Genomic DNA, 27,527 nt, shown 5'->3' on the forward strand with positions numbered 1-27,527 from the left:
ACCATTCTGTCTAATCTCAACAACAGGCAACGTCAAAAAATACAGCCTCAATGCGGAGTGAATACTCTGATCGCCCTTTTGCATAACTTATGGTATAGCCAGAAAACCCTTGTACTGAGAAAAAGGTAGAAAGCTTCACCACACGTGAGAGTGCAGCTCAGATGTATGCCCAATACAACACAAAGCCATATTTCACATGTCTCAGCTTTAGCAGATCATTTATTGTCAGTTCATGTATAAAGAAAAACTTTACATTCACCTGGCCATAGCCTTTGCACTCTGACAATATGCATCCTAATAGCCATGATCATTTACAAAATTAAACAGAAAAGCAACAAATTTACATATTTTGAATAGTTGTTTTTTTTTTTTGCTTCCTGTCCCAGATTTCAAACTTCCACAGTGCCCCCTTGTGGATTAGATGGGGTCCTACAAGTTCAGTGTGTTTGCAGATTCGTTCCATTATGGTACAGTCTGAACTGCCCTCTAATGCTCTGGTACGATGGTCAAGCGTCACTGGAGGACAATGTGCTTTGCACATCATATAATTAGAAGTTACTGAACCAAACTTTGCATACCAAAGACAGCACAATTAAATGTAAAAAGCTGCACTGGAGAAACTCCTCAGAAATAACTATCATTGATAAAACTATCTACTCTTCCTGCCTTCTCTTTTCTACTGATTTTCCATTTATTCTCTAACGGCAGATCTGGCACACAATGCATTAGATTTTTACCTAAAACACCACGTGTAGGCTATGTCCTGTAAGCATAGCGGTGGTTTATTTGCTTAATAACGTCACGCCAGTGCCATTGCATTTTTTAAAAATCGTTGCTAAGAAAATCCTGAATAAATTATTCTTACGCTGTACATAAAATAAATATCCCACCAGACGCACACGTCCAGGTGCGTCCTGACACGAACAAGGCATCCGGTGGAATGACACATTTCACGCAATCTGAGCCGTAACCGTCACTTTTTTTTTACCCGCATAGCGTGTCTCGTCGTTCCTTCTCTTGAGTCGAGAAATAATTCGGTTTCCTTGACATTCCGCGAACGGTTTAATCGCTTGGGCGGATTGGACCGGATGGGTGGCCCGCTATTAGCGCACGCGCTAACGCTCAGCCCGGCTCCATTCCGCCGGCGGGTCTCGCGGTCCTTTCGGCTTCTTGATTCGGCAGTTGAACCCTGCGGGAGGTGGGGAGAACACACGGCTAGAATAAGGAGCGCGCTACAGCAAGAGCACCGCCCTCAGCTCAGCATTCACTAAAGCCTGCTTTCACCTGCTTACTGACGCTTCAAAACGTTCTCTCTTTTTCCCACAGCGCGCAGGACTGCCGCTGTGGGCTATGCGTGGCAAATTGTGGTCACTCACTCACTCACTCACTCACTCACTCACTCACTCACTCACTCACGTTTAGTGGGACGCATGTGCAGGTGGTGCCACCTAAAAAGTGTCTGTGGAAGTGAGTTGCGCCGTGGGTCTGGACGGTTCCGTGCTTGTTCGTGACTGAACAGGTAAGGACCGTCATAGGTATGTCGCTACAGTGAGCGCGCGACCACCGTAGACCGACACTCACCCATACCGCCAGGAGAGGAGTAGCCAGCTGTGCCTTTGATGGGGTTTGAAACGTATTCGTAGTCATCGTCTGTTGAGTTTAAATCCTCAGCTATACAGAGAGAGAGAGAGAGAGGAAAAAAAACTAAGTCAGATAGGACAGGCAGCCCACGTAGACCCTAACTTTTGCAAAGCCATGGTATAAGGTAGCATTTATGTAAAGCTAGCTCGATGGGCATATGCATCCTGTAAGGCCATGGGCAAACAGATCCTGCACTACAGACACATTACAGTGCTTCGTAAAGCTAGAAGAACACCGAAGTTCTCTTAAACCCACTGGGAAAATGGAGCCTTTCTGTAAAACTGTGGGAACAAGGAACATTTCTCTGTAAGGAAGCGAGCACATCACAGGTGAATACAAGGCATGGCAAGAGTGCCCATTCAAACCGAAGACAATACCGTACCTCAGCTTCCGATCACATCGATGGATTATTAAGATTGCGATTATGCATATTCTGAAAGAATCATTTCCGCACATACACTCCCTAAATGAGAATCCCGATGTTCAAAATGGACGAAGGAATGCCGACCTGACTGTTGTTAAGTTTTAAGGTTTAGAATACAGGCTGCATAACGGCCTCCAAATGAATTACGCAAGATTTGAAGTCTACTTACATTGTTTTCTGATTTTAGGAATGTCAGAAACCTGCAAAATGAAGAATACTAAATATGAATCAGGCAACTAGAACATTTCAAAATGTTTCCATACAAACTTGTACCACATTCACGATTACATATATATCTAATGTTTCTGTATGAGGAAGCAGAATCAGGAAGTCAAGAGACAACAGCTGTATTCTTCAGGTTCATGCACATATCAATTTTCTCTGTAACTGTGCTACACAATCTAAAGGAGCAAAAATATGTTTCAAGCTCTTGAAAAGAACAAGAACAAAAACGAGCATTTGAAAGTCCATAACCAATTCAAATCTAAATATTCAAAAACAACAACAAAAAGAGTATCACATTTATATTCTCTATTCAGTGCTCACATCTATATAATCTTTTTCGTTCTTTTTCAAAATCCTTTTCGCACATTTATATAGACCAATAAAAAAAACATTGCAGATGTTTTCGGCAAGTTCCCCTTTCTTCGTTAACCAAGATGCGTATCGTTTCCTTTAGCTGGGTGACAAACGCCAGCATGCACCAGTAAAAAATCACACCGCGCAACCGAAACCTCACATTTTCTACACCCCGCAAGGTGTGAGAAGAATCTTTCCACACAGACGTTTTATCTTAGCTTTCATGGCTCAGCGACAGCCATAAAAACACGAGCCTCTCTGACTTCTCACACTTCTACTGTCTGCTGATACTTCGGGGAACTATACTACTGCAAACGCCATAAATATACTTCCTCGTTATTCTACTCCGACGGCTTCGTAAAGATAGGCCAGGGGGGTGTCCGATTTTGTCCAAAAAGGGAAAGCGTGCGGGGGCAGGTTTTTGTTTTAGCTAGGCACCGCGACACCTGATTCAAGTCATTAACCAATCCTGTTCTTCAGTAAAGACCTCGATAAGTGGAATCAGGCAACGACAAAAAACCGGCATCCACGCCAGCCCTTTTCGGATGCAAAAACACAGACTGCGATAAGACCAAAAATTTTATTAAATAAGTTAGAACATCTTGGAATTTGAAACTCACAACTGCCAAACTGCCGTTTTTTTTTAGCTGGAGTTTACTAAGACAGATGAGCCATACAAAGAAGGACTAATCACCTTGGAATTTCTGCTGGACGAGCTGAAAATCCCTGTGGGACAAAGAAAAAAAAAATCAATGCTAGGGGGTTAAATAATTCAGGAAAATTAATCTGCGTTCAACAAAGCATAACCGTGAACCAGCATTGGAAAAAATCTTTCAGAATGGACTCGCTTAACAATGAAAATGTACACAGTTTACCACATTCGTTCAAAAACATCTGCATCCAGAATTTAGACCCACAAACGTTATTCAGTGACAAGTGTAATTTTTTTTTTTTTTTTTTTTTGCCGTTTTGCAACAAGCTAAGAACACAGTGTACCTGGGCCACGGGGCCATGTGACAATCTACGATGACATTGCCTCATCGTTCCCTTTTATGTAAGATGGACGGACGAACATCCTCGTGAGTCAGAGGCTCATATATAGTTCTCCCCCCGCGACACTTCCTGCGGCAGGCGTCAGAAGGCCGGGCCTGCTGTAAATTCTACCCAATTGCGCAATGCCATTGGACAGGAAACGCGGGGACAGGAAAAGGGACAGAAACAGCGGCGACTGAGGGTGTCGTCATGGGGCCTGTCGTGTGTGTGTGTGCGTAGAGCGAGCCGGCGGAAACCCCAGGCAGGACGCGCGGGCGAAGGTGCGAGAGGCGCGCACGGGGTCACCTGGGAGGGGCTCGTAGTCCCCGTGGTCAGCCGCAGGCGAGGCCTGCGCCCCTCCGGGGTACTGCGGTAGGGCTCGGTCGTAGGTGGGCGAGACGGATTGGGTCGGGGGGCCGCGGCCGCCACCGCCACTGTCGCCGCTGCCGCGATGGCTCTTCGGTTTGACCTTGCTGTAGAGGGGCGCCCCCAGGCCCGCGTTGTCATAGTGATGGACGGCGGGCGGGGGGGAGCGAGTGGGAAGGGAAGGAGTGGAGGCCGCCACCGGCCTCTGTTTGGGCTTGTTGATGACGGCGTACGTGTCGTTCATCTTGGGCTGCCCGGAGTGGGGCCTTTGGGGCACCAGGCTGGGTCTACTGCTGAGGCACACACAGTACAAGCATCAGCGTTACCGTACTGCCACGGTTATTCTGCGGGTGACCACCCGGATACCTGTAATACAGAAACATTCACCGTTTTATTAAAAATAAAACAAATGTGCTAGCGTACGGAGCCGAAGCAAAAAATAAATTAAAAAAAAAATAAATAAATTTGACTGTCCCAATACTTTTGCATTGAACTGTATTTTAAAGAAGGTGAATATATTACCGAAAGTAATATGACAAATAAAAGAGTCTTCACTTTAACTTCACATTCATTTTGTTTGTTTTAAATCCGGTGTGCTGGAGTGCAGAGCCAAAACAACAAAAAAATTGTGTCACTGTCCCAAAAAATTTGGTTCATTTTTAATAAATATATGTTGTACTGTACGGTATATGGGTAGCTGTCACGAAAGAAAAAAACAGGTGGCAGTTTTCTTTTAATAAGTGCTTATTGGGGGTTAAGGGTAGGAGGGCATTTATCTGCACTGATATTTGAGTACTTTTACAAAAAAGGTGCTAGGGCATTTAAAAAAAATAAAACTGCGGCATACATTCATATTCATAATCTTGTATTTATAATTGGCAGGTGGCAATGGTTAGCTATTAGGAAGCCGGGATCCGTAGCTTGTTAGACATTTCGCTCTCCGCATTATTCACAATCAATGTTATTCATCGATCATAATGTCAGCATTGTCGGATGTGGCAATCAAGGTAATACTCGGTGACTTGGTGACAGCTGCAGACGTTGCTAAGTTAATTTTGTGCTAAATGAAGCAACTCAGATGAAAAATTGGGGAGCGAAGGACAATTAGGGTTATGATTACTATGATCCGTTATATTTTATCTCATTTTTAAAAAAAACTTTTATTTATTTTTTTTTGCAGGTGCATAAACGTATTTCCTGATGACTTTTTTTAAATGAGTAAAATAGAATCTTTATTAGCTGTTCCCTAGGCCCAAAGTCTGTTTCAATGGTAACGTTTCACAACCTTATCAGTATCGATGCTGCAGACCTTTGGAGGGATTTACATGAAGAGAAACTTTACATAAAAGACGTTCTTTGAATGATTACATTCAAATTTCTGAAAGGAAAGAGGGATGAATCACACCATTCTTTCAGTTTCAGTCTGAATTTCACTCACATTTATTAATGCTCTACATGAATTTTTATCTTCGTAAAGCATTCATAGGCACCACTTACATGAAAGCTTAATAATATGTTTCCAGAGGATGTACATATTATGAACAGATTCGTTTTACATGATTTATTCACAATATGAATATCGGATTTTATGTATTTATGTGAGTACTTCTTTCCCATAGGAAATACTGCCATGGGAAGTATTTCTAATAATTGGGTCATATACACAGGTGCAACCACTAGAAGCATAGTGTTGTGTCATGTAAGGCGGCAGTGTTGTATAATGGGGAAGGAACTGGTCTTGTAACCTAAAGGTCACAGGTTTGCGTCCTGGGTAGGACGCTGCCGTTGTACCCTTGAGCAAGCTACTTAACCTGCATTGCTTCAGTCTATATCCAGCTGTATAAATGGATGCAACGTAAATGCTGTGTAAAAAGTTGTGTAAGTCGCTCTGGATAAGAGTGTCTGCTAAATGCCTGTAATGTAATGTGTAGAAGCTGCTGTTGAGTTACGTGAAGTGTATTAATTTGGTGTATTTGAACCAATGAAATACTCTCAAAAAGTGCAAGCCCCTGGCTCAGTTACATCAGGCAAGATCAGCAGAGCGCAGAAAAGTATTTGAATCCAAAACAAATACGTATTTGACCCGGGTCTGCCAGTGACCCTTGAATGCCCTCACACCAGCCACTGAACAGCTGGCAGGCCATCAGAAACTTCTAGAAATATTGTGAATACATCACACACATGGACTGTCTGGGCAAATGAAAAAATGCACTAAAATTGAAGAAAAAAAAAAAAATTACATGTAAAGTGAACTATTCCTTTAACAAGTTGACTAATCTTGTCTGTTAACTGACCATTTTAATGTTGGTCATTAAAATAATCTGTTAAGCTTCAACCTAATACTGTATGGACAAATGAAAACATACACTAAACTTGAAAAACATTTAAAAACCCTAGAAAGAGAACTATTCTTTTAACAAGATGATCAGTTTTAACTGTTAATGGGCCTTTTTAATGTTTGCCATTAAAATAATCCAGTCACTAAGATTTAAAGGTTATACGTCGCACAAGTAAGAACAGTCATGGAGTGACGATATATAAAAAAAGAAAATAACTTATTTGTGTAATCACAGCCCTCTTAACTCTGTCCTGGTTTAAATTGTGTTTATTTGTTTATTTATATTAAATGGTATATTTTTGATGTACATCTGTGACTGATTTGATTGCCCATCCACTTACTGCCCAATTTACAATTCAGTTTAAGAAATGGTGGCCTGCATGCAAGAAACAAGGAACTAATGGATGACTAAGAAATCACCTCCCTCTACACCGACAGAGAGCCGAAATCACAACGTAAGAACACTGCGAATGTTCTTCAGTGTCACGGCTACGCCGAATACCCAGGAAATATTATATTATATTCACTCGACAAATGTGTCACCTAGAGCATTTTCCTATTCAAAGAGCATAGAGTCGGTGTACGACAGCAAACAAAACGACGAGTGCCCTTGTTAAGAGCTGACAACAGCGCAACAAAGACTGACAGGGAGCTGTCGCTGTCGCCAGAATCAACGTTCTTGTCAGTCGTGGCTCGACGTCTGCCCCTACCTTCTCGGCTGGACGCTGCTGGCTCTGTGCGGCTGTGTCTGGGGCTGCTGTCTGCTCACGGACTCCACATTGTCGTAGAGAGGCCGGAGGTTCTGTGCGGGCAAAGAGGAGACGGTCACGCTAAGGGGGCGGCTTCGTCCGCGGGAGGCCGCATTTCATTTCACCTGCCGCGGAACAGCGAGCGAGCTCTCTGCGCGCTTTGCATAAAGGAAGCAGGCAGGCTGCATGTTTCCTCTCTCCTCTTTCCTTTTTGTCTTCTTCTTTTTTTTAATTTATTATTTGATGCTTCTCTGCTCTCGCCGCTTCAAACAGGAAGTCAAGTCAAAGATTAATGTTTCAGGCGGAACAAGCCAACAGACAGACAGCATGCGGTCGTCATCAAAATGAGAAGTTTCACTCCAAAACTGAAATGAAAGCCTGGGGGCTGAAAGGCAAATATAACACTGCCATTAATACCCAGCTTACAATGCCACTTCTCACTGCCGTCGATAGCTAGAAGTATTAACTATATTGCGGCAATGATGGCAATCTACTACAATTTCACTGAACTACTGCTAAAAACTACCACTGCAATTGAACCTGTTCTTACAACACATGTATTTGTTTTTGCTTACCTTCACCAATTGATTTCAGTTACACAACACATAACTAATGTGCTACTGAATGACAACAAAGCAGCTTACTGGCTGTGATATAAGATAGAAATTTAGACAAATTTTTTATTTTTTTGTCATATTAAGTCACACCCGGTGCTATCGTATTTAATGGATGCATTGTACTTTATAAATTATTCCTACATGCCTGAAAGACTAATTATCAGGCTTTCTCACCCACAAATGTTTTCTCTTTTTTGAAAATATGGAACTTCACCACACTGCGAAAGTGAAATTTTTCGCTGTATGTTCAAAGATGAGGCAATCCTGAGTTCACACTATTGCACAACGGCCTCTTTCCTAATAACATTTCTGTGACTAAGATCATTTCATTTTAACAAATCAACTGGAGAGATCCATTTGTCCAGTTGTCTCGTTTTGGTGAAGGTTCATCACTAAATTGCTTGCATACAGAAGCACTTCAAGAACTGTGATGTTTAAAAGTACGCGAAACTAGGTGCGGTATTGCTTCGACAAGTTTATATATTGTCGCTCAGCTACGGTAACTAGAACTGAGAATGGTATGACTCACTGTACATGTACCGTACGGTAAAAGCAGATCAGCTATGGCAAGGGGGGTTAACATGAAACTAGGAGATTAGTGAACTGATATGTTGCTATTAAATCAGACATCCTGATTACCCTTATTGTGTTGCTTGTAACGGTAGCAGCTTGCAATCTCCCAACCTGTATCGCCCTGGGATGTGACCGGCACTTTGGCGTAAACCGATATGGTCTCTCTCGTGGGACGGAGTGTAGCACAGTGGGTAAGGAACTGGGCTTGTAACCGAAAGGTCGCAGGTTCGATTCCCGGGTAAGGACACTGCCGTTGTACCCTTGAGCAAGGTACTTAACCTGCATTGCTTCAGTACATATCCAGCTGTATAAATGGATACAATGTAAAAATGCTATGTAAAAGTTGTGTAAGTCGCCCTGGATGAGAGCGTCTGCTAAATGCCTGTAATGTAATGTAATGTAATGTAACTACAGTGCTAAGGGGAGTTTGAAAACCAATGCCAGTTGAGTTAATGTACACATCACTTAAGGGAGATATAGGTGTGTTGGCTGCTGTCATCGGGCCATAATCACAAGAATCTATATGTAAAACTTTATTTAATCTGGACATAAACATTTGTTTTCACTCGGGTGTCATGTCGAGGTCAAGAATTCCTACTGAGTCTATATTTAGTGAGACTAAACCAATATTTTCGCACACTGAAACTCAGGCGGCAAGGAAAAGCTCAGCTCGTTCATCTTTGAGCAAACATAATTAAGTGTATCTAAAACACTGTCGGCATTGCATGAGCACCATCACCTCGGCGTGTGCCTGTTCTCTTCACTCTAAATCTGTTACGTAGCAACAAATGAGCATCCATAGCAACCAATGTAAACAAACAATCCTTGAACGTTAACTGAGCCAGTAAGGCAGCAATTAAGTCATGTAAACTACGTTCCACCTTACTTCAGCCAGGCTCTTGTTGTTGTTGCACAGGGCCAGTAGATGCTTCTGGAACATCTGAGCCACAGTGTGGTACACAAACCCATACTGCTCCTGAAAAGAAGGGCGCGACATCGTAAATGTCAATGTCATCGTCATATCGTTGTCATCATCATCAGCCACATCGTAATTGTCATCCTCATCTTCATCACCAGCACCATCATCATCTTCGTCATCATTATCATCCTTATCTACATCACCAGCACCATCATTATCATCCTCATCTTCTCTATCATCATCATCTTCATCAGCATTATCATCCTGATCTTCTGCATCATCATGACTTATTCATCATTATCACTCAGTAGCAGTAGCAGTTTTCATCACCACCATGAATATGAAACAATCTTTTTTTTTTTTTTTTCCCTCACGAGTGACCCGGCCATTAAACAAACAAGAACACAGCCTGAGAGGACTGCACAACAACACGGACCAAAGCGTTCTCAATGTCATATTCAAATATCTTCATATTCATGTTCAAATATCATCATATTTTCATATTCAAATATCATCATACGCCCGTTAGGGGGTCAAATCCCGGGCACTGCCAGCGCATCCCTTGTGCACGGCGTACGGGAGGCTAGCTGAGCGTCAAGGAGCAGAAAAAATGTGCGGAGAAAGTCTTCTTAGATTGGCAGCCTACCGAGTGAAAATGACACCGCAGGTAAATAAATACAAGACCCCCTCGAGCGTAACGATGCACCTTGCTATTTCTTGGCTTGAAACAAAGCGGCTGTTGTTCGCTGTTATAACTTTTCCATTTCAAAATGGCAGTCGCGGGATAGCGCGTTACGCAACGTTGCCGTACCTTGGTCTGAACCGCCGACGGCCTCTGCGTCCGCATGACCGTCACGATCTCCATGATGCTGAAATCCTCGGTGATTCTCTGGCGGCATGGAAGATTTGATTAAACCCTTGGAAGAGTCGAAGGTTTTTTTTCTCAAAAATGTCAAACGTTCGGTCGTCAAGAACATTCTAATCATTCTAAGCACATACTTGCGATCTTAAAGCAGAAGGAACTTCTGACTTTTTAAATTTTTTTATTTCCGTACACATTGTGGTGTTGGTGGGTGTCATTTGTGAAAACCTTGGGTCAAAACCTTAGGTAGTGAACAATTCAGTTAAAATATGCGCATTTATTAAATAACAAATATATATATATATTTTTTTTTTCTTTTCCAATACTACAATACTTACAATAACACAAAAGACATCTTTTCTTAAAAAATAATCTTAGACAAAAATTGCCTCCTTTGGCTTTAATTACAACTAAACAAATTGGAAGTTTATCCAATGATTTTGCAAATGGGGTGGGAGGGAGGTGGAGAGGTAGTTAAATTGAGTGAAATCCTATATACCTTAAGTTTTTTAAAACCACAGATAGCCTAATATCACTGGCCTGTTGTATAAGTAAAATAGGCACTAAAGATGCAAGAAATATGGCAAAGAAGGAGGTTAGACGTGCAGGGCCAAGTAAAGATATTTGTGGCAAGGTTATTCCTTGTGAGAAATAGCAAAGAAGTTTAATATCTCTGGGTGCAGTGTTCAGTACACACTCAGAAGGGTACAGTTGATTAGCAGTAATGTTAACAGAAGACCAGGAAGATCAAGAGGCAGAAGATAAATATCTTGTGTGGTCTAGCGAGAGAAACTATTTTAAACTGCACCACAATTTCAGGAAGAACGCAATACAGCTAGAGAGAAACCACTTCCCTTGACTACAGTGAAACTGTATTATTTTCAAGTAAAAGTCATCTTTTTGTTTTATTGTACGTAGAAATTGAAAAAAAAAAGTTTGTATTTCTGTTCATTATTCAATAAATGTGCATATATTAACTGATCAAGTTCTCTATCGAAAGTTATTTTTTAAACTACAGATGGCCTGTATTTCATATAAGTGCAGTACCTGAGTCAGTAGAAGATCATGCACATAGTCTACTGTGCATATCACCCCAGTCCTTCCACAGCCAGCACTGAAACAGAGAGATGGGATCATTTTACCGCCATATCAGTAGCGTCACGCAGCCCAGTCCCCACCATTTCAGCACACAGCCCAGTCTCCATTTCAGCACACAGCCCAGTCTCCATTTCAGCACACAGCCCCAGTCTCCATTTCAGCACACAGCCCCAGTCCCCACCATTTCAGCACACAGCCCAGTCCCCACCATTTCAGCCATTTCAGCACACAGCCCAGTCCCCACCATTTCAGCACACAGCCCAGTCCCCACCATTTCAGCACACAGTCCAGTCTCCATTTCAGCACACAGCCCAGTCTCCATTTCAGCACACAGCCCCAGTCTCCCCCATTTCAACACACAGCCCCAGTCTCCATTTCAGCACACAGCCCAGTCCCCACCATTTCAGCACACAGCCCAGTCCCCACCATTTCAGCACACAGCCCCAGTCCCACCATTTCAGCACACAGCCCAGTCTCCACCATTTCAGCACAGCCCAGTCTCCATTTCAGCACACAGCCCCAGTCCCCACCATTTCAGCACACGCCCAGTCTCCCCATTCAGCACACAGCCAGTCCACATCGCACACAGCCCAGTCTCCCATTCAGCACCAGCCAGTCCCACCATTTCAGTCACAGCCAGTTCCATTTCACACAGTCAGTCTCCCCATTTCACACACGCCAGTCTCCATTTCAGCACAAGCCAGCCTTCAGCACACAGCCAGTCCCACCATTTCAGCACAAGCCAGTCCCCACCATTTCAGCACAAGCCAGTCTCCATTTCAGCACACGCCCCAGTCCCACCATTTCAGCACCAGCGCAGTCCAACATTCAAACACAGCCCAGTCCACCATTCAGCACACAGCCCCAGTCTCCACCATTTCAGCACACGGCCAAGTCCCCACCATTTCAGCAACAGCCCAGTCCACCATTCAGCACACGCCAGTCTCCACCATTTCAGCACAAGCCAGTCTCATTTCAGCACACAGCCCAGTCCCACCATTTCAGCACACAGCCCAGTCTCCCATTTCAGCACACAGCCAGGTCCCCACCATTTCAGCACACAGCCAGTTCCATTCAGCACACAGCCGTCCCCACCTTCAGCACATAGCTAGTCACCACATTCAGCACAAGCCCAGTCCCCACCATTTCAGCACATAGCCAGTCTCCACCATTTCAGCCATTCAGCACACAGCCAGTCCCACCATTTCAGCATTTCAGCACACAGCCAGTCCCACCATTTCAGCCATTTCAGCACACGCCAGTCCACCATTTCAGCACACAGCCAGTCCCCACCATCAGCACATAGCCCAGTCCCACACATTCAGCCATTCAGCACACAGCCAGTCCACCATTTCAGCCATTCAGCACACAACCAGTCCCCCATTTCAGCACACAGCCAGTCCCACCATTTCAGCACACAGCCCATCCCACCATTTCAGCACACAGCCAGTCTCCAACCATTCAGCCACAGCCCAGTCTCATTTCAGCACACAGCCCAGTCCCACCCTTTCAGCACACAGCCAGTCTCTACCATTTCGCCATTTCAGCACACAGCCCCAGTCTCCATTCAGCACACAGCCCAGTCCCACCATTTCAGCACACAGCCCAGTTCACACATTTCAGCACACAGCCCAGTCTCCTCCATTTCAGCCATTTCAGCACAGCCCAGTCCCCAACCATTTCAGCATTCGCACACAGCCAGTCCCCAACATTTCAGCACACAGCCCAGTCCCACCATTTCAGCACATAGCCAGTCCACCATTCAGCCATTTCAGCACACAGCCAGTCCCACCATTTCAGCATTCAGCACAAACCAGTCTCCCAAATTCAGACACAGCCAGTCTCCACCATTTCAGCACACAGCCCAGTCCCACCATTCAGCACACACCCAGTCTCCCCATTTCAGCACACAGCCAGTCTCCATTTCAGCTACAAGCCAGTCCCACCATTTCAGCACACAGCCCAGTCTCTACCATTTCAGCCATTTCAGCACACAGCCCCAGTCTCCATTTCAGCACACAGCCCCAGTCCCCACCATTTCAGCACACAGCCCCAGTCTCCACCATTTCAGCACACAGCCCCAGTCTCCATTTCAGCACACAGCCCCAGTCCCCACCATTTCAGCACACAGCCCAGTCCCCACCATTTCAGCACACAGCCCCAGTCCCCACCATTTCAGCACACAGCCCAGTCCCCACCATTTCAGCCATTTCAGCACACAGCCCAGTCCCCACCATTTCAGCACACAGCCCAGTCCCCACCATTTCAGCACATAGCCCCAGTCCCCACCATTTCAGCCATTTCAGCACACAGCCCAGTCCCCACCATTTCAGCCATTTCAGCACACAACCCAGTCTCCCCCATTTCAGCACACAGCCCAGTCTCCACCATTTCAGCACACAGCCCCAGTCCCCACCATTTCAGCACACAGCCCAGTCTCCACCATTTCAGCACACAGCCCCAGTCTCCATTTCAGCACACAGCCCCAGTCCCCACCATTTCAGCACACAGCCCAGTTTCCATTTCAGCACACAGCCCAGTCCCCACCATTTCAGCCATTTCAGCACACAGCCCAGTCTCCCCCATTTCAGCACACAGCCCCAGTCTCCACCATTTCAGCACACAGCCCCAGTCTCCACCATTTCAGCACACGGCCCCAGTCTCCTCCAGCACGACTGACTGAAGCAGCCCTCTCACGTCCCTTCTCAGTATGCAGAGACAACGGAGCAGCTGAGCCAGACTGAAGTCTGGAAGCAGCGGAGTGCATCAGGTGCTGAATATTTCATGTGTGTCACTTCATTTTACATGCATTTTGCAGTCTAGGGCCTCGGCTAATTACACGCAGGCTGGTGCTAACAGGACAGAATAACACGCGCTAATGCATAGTAATGTACATATGGCTAATCTGCCCGATCCACCGAAGCTCCAGGGAGCTCGGGTAAAACCGTTTCCGCGGGCTCGTGTGTGTGTTCTGCGGGACACGGCGAAGGGCGCACCTGCAGTGAACGAGAATCGGGGCGGCGTCCGTTCCCTGCACCTTCCGGAGCATGTCCATCATTCCCAGAATTCCGTCCGACGTGTAAGGAATGTCGTGGTCCGGCCAAGCAGTGTACTGAAACTGGGAGAGAGTCCGGCTTTCCTATTTTCACGCACGCACGCACGCGCGCACACGCACACATGCATGCACGCATGCACATGCACACACATGCATGCACACACACATGCAAACACACATGCATGCACACACAAATGCACGCACACAAGCGCACACACATGCATGCACGCGGACACACGTATGCACACATGCATGCACACACACACACACACACACACACACACACACACAAAATATAGCCACATTTTAATTCTTTATTTCATACCAGTTAAACATACAACAAAAGTCAGCATTTTTAAAATGTCTGGGATGTCTTAGAACTTAGAACTACTCAATGTCAACATTTAAACATCATAGATTTCACACAAATTTTAAAATTGATTGGCTAATTTAAAATGTATATTCAGACTATGGAAGACTGAAAAAGATAGCATACCCATGCATTTTATAACTTTAGCAGCTCATGAGTGCATCCAGTTGTAGGTGAACAGTTTCATACAATGTATGTCATATTTACATAGCCAAAACAATTATGACACTTACATCCTGGTATTTCACCTGCAGAATCCGTACGACCACTTCTTCATTTGGGCAAACTTCTTCCAGCTGCAAAAATTAAAGTGAACCCACATTAATCAGTTTTCTTGAATTTCTGATTCATTGGATCTTTTTACAAAATATGAAAGGTCAAATTTTGATCTACCATGCCAACCAATATCATACAATGGAAACAAACACTATACAGCTGGGTTCACACAGATACCTGCCAGCTACTAGCCAAATGAAGTCATTGGTAAAATAAGGCCCAGTGCATTACAGCACACAATTTAACAAGTCATAACAAGTAAAACAGTGCACTGTTAAAGATTCATATTTCTGAAACAGAATTTGTAGCAGATTGAAATTATGCATGTGAAGACGTAAACAGCTGTGTGCTGACAATGAATAAGATTGTATGACATTAAAAAATTGTGATTCACGGCAAAATCAGTAACATTTTATAATCAAACATTTGTATCACTCGTTAAGTATTCAAAGCACAGCAGCATGAGCTACCTTGGCCAGAAAAAAAAAACAAACATTATATGATAATTATTGTGAACGTGCTTTCGTCCGTTTTGTTTGATTTACAAGCATCCCAAGAGGGCCAACTTTCGCCAGACGATTCATTTGCGCTTTATTCCATTTAATGCGGCAGCTCTGACCCTATGTGCCAATTTCTGATCAAAATGAATGAATGTAACTGGATCTTTATGGTAAGAACTAAATGATGTAGTGTTAAATACACAAACAAAAGGCTGCAGTAGACACCCTACAGAATGACCGTTATCTAAACTGGCCCACTTGTTAAATATGAAAGTCTTACTAACACACTAACATCTAACACTTTTGTCCGTTCTCTGCCTCCATAGTTTGCACTGTAGATCACAAGCCATGAATGGTGCATATTTTTTTGTGTTTACATTACCTACCAGGAATCCAACAAAAGCAAAAGGAAGCAAGCAAAAAAAAAAATACTGCACACTGCTTGTATATTAACTATATTTCTGCCTATATTTTCAAGACTCCCAGACCACAGCTGTAATTATTTAGCTATTTTTTGAGTTGATATCCAGTACAAAAGTTGCATTACAGCTGATGTTCCTTATAAAAGCGAGGGTAGCCTATATGGTAATAATGTAACCTACCTCTATTTGGTTCATACTGTACACCCCCTTTGAATTGAAAAGGTGAGGCTTTTGACACTAAGGAGACTCTGCCTAAGAATTTAACCACTGAAACCATAGCAACCTCCACTTCCAGCAAGTGACTACGTCATCACCAGTGCCATCGACACTCCGTGCTTTTCCTCGCCGAATGTGCCGAGCAACGTGGAAAGTTACAGGAAAAAAAAAAAAGGAACTACGCCAAGACATCCTACAGACCCTGCCTGCCGCTGGTTACGCGTACAGCGTCACGGACGAGGAATCGCGCGAAGTCGTTCTTCTTACGTTTGTGACGACGAAAGGGCCGAAGGTGGACGTCTCCGAGTGGGCAGCCCAGTAGCGCTCGCACTTTCTCTGCGAAAAAGAAAAGAAAAGAAAAGAAAAAAACGTTGTCGCAGCCTGAACATTTTAAAGAGAAAAATAAAAAAACTGCACTTCTGCATGTGGGGAGAGGAAAGACCAGGTGTATGGAGGAAAATAAGGGCTGTTAATAAGGGTAAATGTTGAATTTAACTAATTTGTTGTAACTGAAATTAATCCATTTGATTCTTTTTTTTTTTTTTTTTACTGTGAATTAAATGCATTAATTAAAACTTGTGAATTCACATCTCAAAAAAATAAGTGACTAAATTCAAATATAAAATTTTTTATTTCACAGTAGAAAAAATCAAATCAGTTAAATTCAATGTGTTCTTAAATTAAAATCTATTTGAACCAAATTTTTGTCCGTACAGGTGTATTATTTTGAACTAAAAATTACTAATGTGCCATATACAGTACAGTATTTCACATAAGGCATTCGTATTTCGTATGCATTATTATAGCATTTATAGCAATAACATCATCAGCCACAGGCTGATCATTTCAAGGAGACTTGAGATTAAAATTTTGAAAGAGCACAGGAATCTCTGCATTAGAACCTCAATGAGTTTTAACTGAAGAATATGAAAAAGCTGAACAACAGTAAGACAGTCACCACGTAAAAAAAAGACAATACCTTTCCCATTTCTATTTCTCTACAGGCCATCACTATGACCTAGAAAAGAAGAGAGGAAAGAGGAAGTAAAGCATCAGACAAAAAATAGGTTGATATAAACTGTTTTCTTGCTTCAGTCACTTCCTGTGCTGTGTTGCCATGATCAGATATATTATCAAACTGCCAAAACAGACTTCAAAAAGGGGTGACTGACTTACCTTTACGTTATACTGCCAAAGCATTCTCCAGAAATCCCCTAGAGTGTGACTCAGAGGTCCCTGGGTGGCAATGTATCTTTTATTTCGTGTTGCACCCTGGGTAAAAAAGAATAAAACATTTCTTGTTCTAGGCTGAACCCACTAGACTGGTGGTTCTCATCTTTTTTTTTTTTTGCCATTGACAAATGAAACTATTATTAAGATCTTGGCAGACACACCTAATATTTACCTTAATACAAAAGAAAATGCATATTTTTCTATTGCATAACGAGCGCAAGCATGAATGGGATGGGTGTACCTGTTTGTTTCAGCGAAGCCTTGTGACTAACACAGCAGTAAAACGGCTAACTTTGTATTAACAATGCACTTTTCATTAAGTTGTGAAGGAAACGTAAGCCGCAGAACGGCAGTGGGGTCCTCACAGAACACAGATTCAGAACCATTGCACTTGATCCTGGGGTTTCAACACAGGTTGTGAGGACCCCTGGAGGTCATTGGAGGTACTGTAGGAGCTCCCTGACCAGACTTGATATTCAATGACTACATATAGATTTGGTAAATTATTTTAAAAGATAAAGCATTTTTAAAAATTTTATTAGGGGGTCTCCTGGATACTGTTGAGCCTGGGAGGGGGTCACTGAATCAGAAAAGGTTGGAAACACCCTGCACTGGATGGAGATGCAATTGATGGTACTGAGGAGGTGTGGCTCTGGGGTGCTCTGGATGAAGCTGGCATTGGTAGTGCTCTGAAGCATTACCCGGATGAGGCTGGCATTGATAGTGCCCTGAAGCATTACCTGGATGAAGCTGGCATCGATAGTGCTCTGAAGCATTACCCGGATGAGGCTGGCATTGATAGTGCTCTGAAGCATTACCTGGATTAAGCTGCCATTCATGGTGCTCTGAAGCATTACCTGGATGAAGCTGGCATTGATAGTGCTCTGAAGCATTACCTGGATGAAGCTGGCATTGATATTGATTTGAAGCATTACCTGGATGAAGCTGGCATTGATGTAGTCCGATTCAAACTTGTTTTCCAGTGGCTCCAGTCGAACACGCGTCTGGTCATCTGGACAAAAGGAGAAAGAAAACGACGGTCCCATCGTCACGGTGACGGCACGCATCAGGGCGGAAAAAAAAAATCGCCGCCGAAGCTGAACAGCTTCAGAAAAGGGGTGGAGCCAAAACCATCCCCCATCCTCCATTTACCGTCACCGCGATTTGAACAAACATCAGTCAAGCCACCTCTTCCAAAGTACAGACCCTCGATTATTGTCTATCATTGCCTCGATTGCTGCAGTGCTATTCCACTCACAGGGCAAGATGTCCCTGTAACGGTTCTTCTTGATGTTCTCCTTCAAGCCCCCGGCCTCCGTCGTGAAGCTGCTCCTCTGCTTCCTGTCAGCAGTCTGAGCTCGAATACTCTGCAGAGGGAAGCACATTGATGCGGTACCTACTGTCAGCTGACTGCCTTTACAGTGTGACAATTCTGAAAATGAGTGACATTAATCTGCGTACGATGCACAAGTATAAAAAAACAAAAACAGTTGCTTTTGTTTCTGCTGGAGTGTTTTGAGCTGAAATATTTCAAATAATGTTTCAGTTTGTAGGCCTGTTTGCATAAAAATAAAAGCAAATATGGCAATTAAGAGATGAATGATATTGTTTTATCTTTTTGATCATCTTCGCAATTGTTGTTTTTTTTTTTTTTTTTGCCCAACCGGTTCGATTTTGAAAGTCAGTCCACAAAATACTCTATATTTATTAATTTTTTCTTACCAATGTCATAAAACAAGCCCTTTGTGGTTCCTCCTCTCTTGTGCTGAGTAAACGTACAGAAATTTCCTAACAAACTTGCTACATTCACGATGGTGACACTTCATGAATTAACGGATTTCACAATTTTTGCAAAATATGTTGCATCAAACGGACAAAAAATGTTTACAGACCTGTTTCTCTGCCTGTTTTTCATGTCATCATATGACATTTAAATGAATTATGTGATTTATCTATTTTTTAGCTTTTCTTTGTAGCTATAAGCCGTTAAAAAAAACTATTAGCATATTATTTAAATGCCTGTGAAAATGAAACTAGGCCTCTGAAGGCTCTCAAGACATAGAAACTGTGCCTGCATTCTGATGACTGTCCACTAGGGAGCTGTAGACACATGCCATAGACATACATCCCACCGGCAACATAACCAACCCAGTAAATAAAAAATTGCTTTTTTATTTATTGCTGGCAGTTCTGGTGAAAAGGGGCCATGTTTCTGTTGACAATGGCAGAAGAAATTCAGTCTGTGTATAAACCATACTAAAGCATCCATTTTACACAAATAGTTGTTTATTGTTCTTTGCTAGCACAAACATAATATTGCTATGGCTAAAAGATTTGTGCCCTGCAAAAGATTTGTAACCTGTCACCAGGGTGTATTCCTGCTTCTCTCCCAATGCATGCTGGGATAGGCTCCAGCACCCTCCCATGACCCTGACCAGGAAAAAGCAGGCACAGATAATGGATGGATGTAAAAGCTTTACTTTCACACCAAAGCAAATCCTCATTGAATTGATTGTAACTTACCAATGAACAATTCAATCATTTAACATTATTTCAGTGCATTCACATCCTGGGGAAGTCACAATATTGCACATCACGTAGCCCAACTGCATTTCCCTGGAGGAAGTCAGACGAAGTGTCTATGCCTACTGTGGGGTGCTGCAGTCTAAAGACCTCTGAAATAATTTACAGCGTGAGGCCTCATAGGGCTATCCTGTTCATAAGAACATTACATATTTTAAAATTAACTGAATGAGTTGTATGCTCAAATACATTTTCTACATTAAATATCACTCCACCATATGATATCAATCAAACAGAATCAGGAACTGCTTTTAAAGACATGCCTCATTGTACAAACACCAAGTTAAATATAAACTATACTTGTAGTTAATTTTCCACCAGGTTTTAGAATGGTAAATGGACTGCATTTATATAGTGCTTTTATCCAAAGCACTTCACAATTGATGCCTCTCATTCACCAGAGCAGTTAGGGGTTTGAACCGGCAACCCTCCGACTGCCAGAAAATCGGTCTTACCTCCTGAGCTAGGTCGCCCCTAGAGGAAGTCTATGCACTACACTGTACGCTTTTGTTTTACCTGTACTATATCGCCATGAATGCAAATTGAGTCTTGGAATTACTTCTACCTTGTAATTCTCACTGTCCAGTATACACTTTGTATAATTATGTATAATTTCCCCTTTCTTCTTACAAAGACTAATTGCAATAAGTACTTATCCTATTCGAGAACAATATTTGTACATAAGCACTTTTATACTACAACATATTTTTAATTTAACGCTAGCTTAGGGGACCGACAAAATCTGTGAAATTCGGTTGTATTAGTTCGCTTATTGCATAATTAGGTTGAGCAACTTAATGTGTTTATTTCTGTGTACGGCTTTGGTAAAAAGATCACTTGTCAGACCTGTTTTTTTATTTTAAAATGTTTTTTTTTTAAAGGAACACTGCTCTGAAGCCCCCACAAAAGACTGATTTTTGCCTTGTAGTTACATTACATTACAGGCATTTAGCAGACGCTCTTACCCAGAGCGACTTACACAACTTTTTACACAGCATTTACATTGCATCCATTTATACAGCTAGATATATATACACTGAAGCAATGCAGGTTAAGTACCTCGCTCAAGGGTACGACGGCAGTGTCCTACCCAGGAAATGAACCTGCGACCTTTGGGTTAAGTCTAGTTCCTTACCCATTATACCACACTGCCGCCCAGTTGCACTGCACATCTTCTCACAGTTCATTTGAGTCCTCGGACTGACAAATAAAGACACAAATTTATTTTCTTTTTTTTTCCGCTGTCCGTTGCGTCGTGTGTATTCATGTTGCTCAGTGGTCTCCAACCTTGGTCCTGGAGAGCTGGAGATACAGGGTCTGCTGGCTTTTTGTTTTCACCTTAAAATCAGCACCCAATTGAGTCCCAAGAGACACCAGGTGAGTTGAGTTAACTGTGTAATCAACTGCTCTAATTGATTCATGAAGTGCAGAGTCACCATGAAAAACCAGCAGACCCTCTCCAGCTCTCCAGGACCAGGGCTGGAGACCACTGATGATGTAGCTTTTCAGAGAGCAGAGAGCTCACCACAAGCACCATACTGACCAACACATTGCTGAACACAGCAGACCCACTGATTATGTAGTTTTCAGAGAGCAGAGAGCTCACCACAAGCACCATACTGACCAACACATTGCTGAACACAGCAGACCCTCTCCAGCTCTCCAGGACCAGGGCTGAAGGCCACTGATGATGTAGCTTTTCAGAGAGCAGAGAGCTCACCACAAGCACCATACTGACCAACACATTGCTGAACACAGCAGACCCTCTCCAGCTCTCCAGGACCAGGGTTGGAGACCACTGATTATGTAGTTTTCAGAGAGCAGAGAGCTCACCACAAGCACCATACTGACCAACACATTGCTGAACACAGCAGACCCTCTCCAGCTCTCCAGGACCAGGGTTGGAGACCACTGATTATGTAGTTTTCAGAGAGCAGAGAGCTCACCACAAGCACCATACTGACCAACACATTGCTGAACACAGCAGACCCTCTCCAGCTCTCCAGGACCAGGGCTGGAGGCCACTGATGATGTAGCTATTCAGAGAGCAGAGAGCTCACCACAAGCACCATACTGACCAACACATTGCTGAACACAGCAGACCCTCTCCAGCTCTCCAGGACCAGGGCTGGAGGCCACTGATGATGTAGCTATTCAGAGAGCAGAGAGCTCACCACAAGCCCCATACTGACCAACACATTGCTGAACACAGCAGACCCTCTCCAGCTCTCCAGGACCAGGGTTGGAGACCACTGGTGATGTAGCTATTCAGAGAGCAGAGAGCTCACCACAAGCCCCATACTGACCGACACGTTGCTGAACCTCTCTGTTAATTATGGTCGCACGCATGGCCTGCCACGTCATGGAAACCAGCCGCGTGCCGTCAGCTCAACGTGGACAGCGCGCTGCAAGCAGAAGCACTGAGAGACCACGTTTCTGCAAGAACACGCATCTGAAAAAAAGCACAGCACGGCCTCCTCAAACTCTCAAAGCGCTTGCACTACCCGTTTCTCTCTCAGTTCTGTCAGCTTTCTCGGCGTCGGCTTGAGGGTGTGACATACTGTATGCAGTGTTGTGATCAAATTTTTGGTGAAGCTCGTATAAATTCCATTATGTAGTATATTTCAAACTACAGCAGACAGAAGATCGTCCACACGTTTTTAAGTTCATGTGGAGCTATAATGTATATCGCACCAGTGAAAGCGATCTGGTGAGACAGCGGGACAGTGATACATTTTCGTGTTATTGTAAGTAGAAATTGAAAAAAAAAAAAGTATACTTCCGTATGCTATTCAATAAATGTGCATATATTATCAGAATTCTTCTCTCCCTAAGGTTTCACTTTTGTATTGTAACTCTCTAACATGAGTCCAATAGGGACCACATGTACTCTGTAAGAGCTGATTTAACACTGAACAGTGTACAGTGTAAATCCGCCTTTGTGTCCTACAAAGAGCATGCCTACACTCTCGCAGTGTAGGAAACCGCTACGTGAATTAAACCCTTTTTAGCTCTCAATGTAACTCCCTACGGTAGGTGTTAAAGGTATGAACGCTTCTGGATTGAATGATATTGTCTGACAAAGAACCCTTGAACTAGATAAGGTTCCTTGATGAAGACACAGAGGAGCCTTTTGGAACCTATTCCTGTGACAGTGCGAATGATTTTCCACCATGTGTTTTGTCTGAACTTTTCCATGGCAATAATTAAGCTTGTTCCTACTAGTTGCTGGCAGACAGTTTGTTTGAAACACCAGGCAGTGCTGCAGAATAAACTATCATTAAGATCAAATCCCAGTGTAAATGCTGTGTAATAGATGCATGGAACACTGGAAGCTGTAGCTTGCAGAGGACGTAGAAGGACTGTGCAAAAATGCTGGATCGTCTAAAGTTCCTGAAACTTTACACCAGGATGACCTCTTGCTACTTATATTATGTTGATATAGTCAGAACGTATCTGCATGAAGAATACTGAAGCACACCAAAGAATTTAGTAATAAAATAGAACACTAATAAAGATTTGTAAACATCTAAGTGTACATGACATGTGGGCATACATGTAGTCCTTTTTCTCTTGTGTTAAATCTCAGGTGTCCCTGAGAACAATTTAGGCCTTGTGTGAACTCCTGAATACCTGACACGCTTGACAAATTTGATTTTTTTATTTCCTATATACGTGGTATTGAGTTTACACACAATTTTATTTAGTTTTTTTTAATGTGCTGCATATCCAGTTCCACATGTTTAGACCTAGAACAGGATATCTTCTACTTCTACCATGTTCATTATGGGATGCTACTTGTCAGTAGAATGTTGGTGACAGACGATGCCTGTTGGACCATTTATATTCGGATCTGATAGAGACATAATCTGACACAGGCTACCTCGGGACATGCAAATTGTATTTGGATGAAACCGACCCAGGTCCATGTTCTTTTGCTTAGAACTAAGGGTCTGCAGGCCTGGTCCTGGAGAGCCACAAGCTCTGCGGCTGGGTTTTTTTCTTTTCACCATGAAATCAGCCCCCAATTCAGACCCAAGTAACCAAGTTAAGCGAGTTACCCGTTGTCAACTGCTCAAACTGATTAATTAAGTGCAGAGTAACAATGAAAATCAGCAGAGTCCGTGGCTCTCCAGGACCAGGGTTGCAGGCCCCTGGCGTAGACAACAGGCGTCAGCGGTAATGGGTATCAAATTTGTCGGGATATACCCCTGCCTGCACGACACTGTGCCAACCCATTCGGAAAATGACCCCTCAAACCGTGTTCTTATTTTCTTAAGCGTGTTCGCGTCGTTTCTCCCATCTCTCAGCATTTGTTCCCGATGAAACACGGCCTCACTGCTTGCCTAGAGGGATCTAAAGAGTAGACCTCCCCCCACACCAATGTTCCCCTCACCAGATCCTTCACACCAGGAAGTGCTCTGTGCTCAGATACTTTCAGTAACCTATGACACATGAAACCCTTGTTTCACTTTATGTATCTCGACACACTGGCCTTATCTGCAACTCCTAATGAATTAATAATCATGATCGACTCCAAAGACGCATGACTTGTGTCTAACAGATTGCCAGATTTTCATAATATTTGATCTTTGCTTTATAGTTGTATTGAAGCATGAAGCACAGAAAAACACTTCATCGTGAAATGCCGGGTGCTCTACCTCGTGGCATTCATTGTTACTAATGTATTGTCATTCTCACTCAAATTGTAATTTGTAATGCACTTAATACCATTGGATTAAACCAGTTTTTTCTTTTCTTTACTGTTCATGAAATACCAGGCATTTTGTTTTATGCACCTATGGTTAATTTTTTTTAAATGATACGACAATAACACCTTTTGTAAATATATTCCATGAAACTACGTGCATACTGTACGCCTCATACGAATGCTGTTTCCAGGAAACAGTCCTGGTAAAACCCTGTCACCAGGAAAGGTTGAAGGTTGAATATGTGCGTTCAGAATTCCAGTGGAGGTCACAATAGCTGCTTTATTTAATCAGGCGTGCAGTACCTTTCCGAATGAGGAAGTCAGATAACCAGAAAGCTCACTTGAAAGCCACAGACACACTCCCGCAGAGAAAAGGATTACTGCGACTTTGCAATGATCCAGAATAAACCTCTGAACTGCACTTTTCTGTGAAGGCATCTATGCCTTCCTTTGAGTCAATCAGACAAAACATAATGAGGTTGGAAAATGCCAGTGTGAAAGACAAACACTTTATTCTACACTGTGGGTGACAGTTTTGTGGCAGTATGATCTTAACCCTCATGATCTGTATAAAGTATAATGTAACCCTATATGGAGAATTCTGTACTCTGTAAAACTCAAGAGTTAGGTTTACTTCAGGTTTTTCAGGAAACTCATTATGTTGAACCTTTTGAGCAGTGCACCTTCATCTGTTCAAGTATCCATTAGTCGATTAACTTAAACTTGTTTATACTCATTTTAGTTGCATAAACAAAAACTTTTCTAAGTTTAGACTATTCAAGTCATTTGGTAAGACTGACATTTAGGTATTACAGTGCATTAACAGTGCAATTGTTATTGCATGTTTGAAGAAGACAGGGGAGTTAAAATGAATGCACTTCCAAAAGCACAAATTCCACAAAAATCAACAAAAATCTAAATTTGCATACATGTATAAGCTCCTTACTGCTGCCTGCAAAGTTTTAAAACATGACCCTTAATAAGTAACTAATTCTTGACTTTGGAGCTTAAATGAGGAAGAGAAGTATGACTACACCCTACAGTGACTACTCAAAGGACTTTCAGAAGCACAGCAATAACCAGAATGCTGACAAGTGTGAACTTCTGCAAATGCAAACATTCGGCTCAGGAGGCTGTCACAACAAGACTTCATGAGTCCAAAAATCCTCCATACACAAGAGGCATGTGCACTTACATACTCGAGGCTTTTGGGGTATTTCTGTACGACACCTGCAATTTGTTGCACCCAGGTTGTCAAAAGAAAAAGAAAACCGCACCTTTAGATGAGGAAAAAAAAAACGCACGTGCACAGTCGGCCCAGGTGTAACTATGTAAAATATGAAAGCTGCCAGCGCTCCAAAAAGAAATCAACATGTGATTGTAATAATTAAAGGGATGGTTCCGGTAACATAGGCTACAGTAAAACTAAAGTAATACCCTTTTAAAAAGCGCAGTAGGCTATACGGAAGAAGGAAAATATACTTGCGATTTGAAGTCCAGTTTACATTTGAATGTTTAAAAAGCAATCAACAGCGTTACACGAAGTGCCATGTGACAGCATTTCAATAGCAAAATGCATTCTGGTGCTTGACTAATAAAAAATTCCAGATAATTGTGAATGTTAAGCAGAGATAAAGTCATGTCTAATGAGCTAAACGGATAAACATTATGAATATTGATTTCTGGAGTCTGGATATTTATGGTTAATATACAGCTGAGCATATGTTAGGAAACGACCGTTCACGTTCAAGTCAAATTTGGATATCTTCACCTGAGGAACTTAAGAATGAGTGAGCCACTGACGCGCTCACAAAAAATATTACCGAGTATATTTATAATAATAAATTATACATTTTTCGTCATTTTCATACATTACACATGGAAATGAGAGGCTGCCAAATGAATATGTCACATATGGTTCCAAAGGGAACAAAATATTAATAATAACCATTGTAATGGTTATCTATGGCTACCATTTGAAAAATATTGAGTGTTTTATCACACTGCTATAAGTTTACATCCATAAGTCTAAAAATGATTTAGATGAAGCAAAGCAATACAAAGCATTTTTTCATCAACAATGAACGTCCGCGAAAGTGACCCATCATACATGATCGATAACCCTTACGAGACAAAATAGTTTTTTTAAGTGCTTGTACACCTGTCCTACTGCTAAACCACCACTATCAGTGTAACTAACCTGCAAAACGAATATACTTTCACTTAATCACGTTGTATAACACGAATTGCCTACAAATATAAATATAGGCTACACAACAGACAGAATGTCGACAAATACTAAAAACCCCACTTACATTGTATTCAGATGATATTTCGTCTGAGATACCACCGCCAGATTTGACCCGATCCACGAACGTTACCAGTTGTCTCTCCATTTGTACCAATTATATACTTAGCCAACAGCAATTGCAACTTCACAGGCTACTCTTACTATTTTATTGTAATGAGATAGACCAATACGATAGTGCGGTCTGTGTCTTCACGTGTACATGTTTAGCAGTGCGAAAACGGTTATCCTTCGGACAGCCGATGTGAATGTTGTTACATTTCCCCCCTAGCCTATATGTGCGGGCCGGACAAGGAAGTTTCTTCTGTTGAATGACCCAATCTCATGCTGCCCTGCTTAGAATACAGTCGATAGCAGCGCTGCGATACACACTAGCGATGAATTGTGGTTTGTGGGAGCAACGAGTCTTGGTCGTCAAGGGCTAAATGAAGTTATGTATGTGCAGTTCTGGACTGACGGTGAAGCGTTGTGCCAAAGACTATTTTGAAAGTTTGGTATTGTATATGCAATAGTGCATTGTGTGAAAGTAAATATGTACATGTAAATATGTAGCCTAATACGGTAACACACGACATACAAAAGGCCTCGCTGTGGTAAAAAAAAAAAAAAAAAAAACAGGCCACCGACATTATGAAAATAAATTAGGATATGCATA

General features: G+C 42.7%; 1 protein-coding gene across 3 annotated transcripts; it reads right to left on the minus strand.

Annotated features, from left to right (window-relative positions):
* Positions 1–201: 201 nt before the first annotated feature.
* Positions 202–27,196, minus strand: ptpn18 (protein tyrosine phosphatase non-receptor type 18). Of its 3 annotated transcripts, none has more exons than XM_064300616.1 (17): positions 26,880–27,196; positions 18,529–18,637; positions 17,933–18,282; positions 17,214–17,309; positions 17,017–17,055; positions 16,305–16,373; positions 14,857–14,919; positions 14,195–14,337; positions 11,148–11,214; positions 10,050–10,127; positions 9,206–9,295; positions 7,091–7,182; positions 3,983–4,332; positions 3,339–3,370; positions 2,235–2,265; positions 1,582–1,671; positions 202–1,189 (listed from the first exon to the last, which is right to left on the minus strand). In XM_064300616.1, the coding sequence occupies exons 1-17, from the start codon at positions 26,958–26,960 to the stop codon at positions 1,116–1,118; spliced, it is 1,854 nt and encodes a 617-aa protein (XP_064156686.1). In that variant the 5' UTR covers positions 26,961–27,196; the 3' UTR covers positions 202–1,115. The 3 variants fall into 3 exon arrangements, with proteins under 3 accessions (XP_064156686.1, XP_064156687.1, XP_064156688.1); XM_064300617.1 differs by having other exon boundaries at positions 18,128–18,282; positions 26,880–27,195; XM_064300618.1 differs by having other exon boundaries at positions 18,206–18,282; positions 26,880–27,194.
* Between the last annotated feature and the right edge of the window lie 331 nt (positions 27,197–27,527).

The sequence above is a fragment of the Anguilla rostrata genome, chromosome 11 (assembly GCF_018555375.3).
Source record: "Anguilla rostrata isolate EN2019 chromosome 11, ASM1855537v3, whole genome shotgun sequence".
NCBI lineage: Eukaryota > Metazoa > Chordata > Actinopteri > Anguilliformes > Anguillidae > Anguilla > Anguilla rostrata.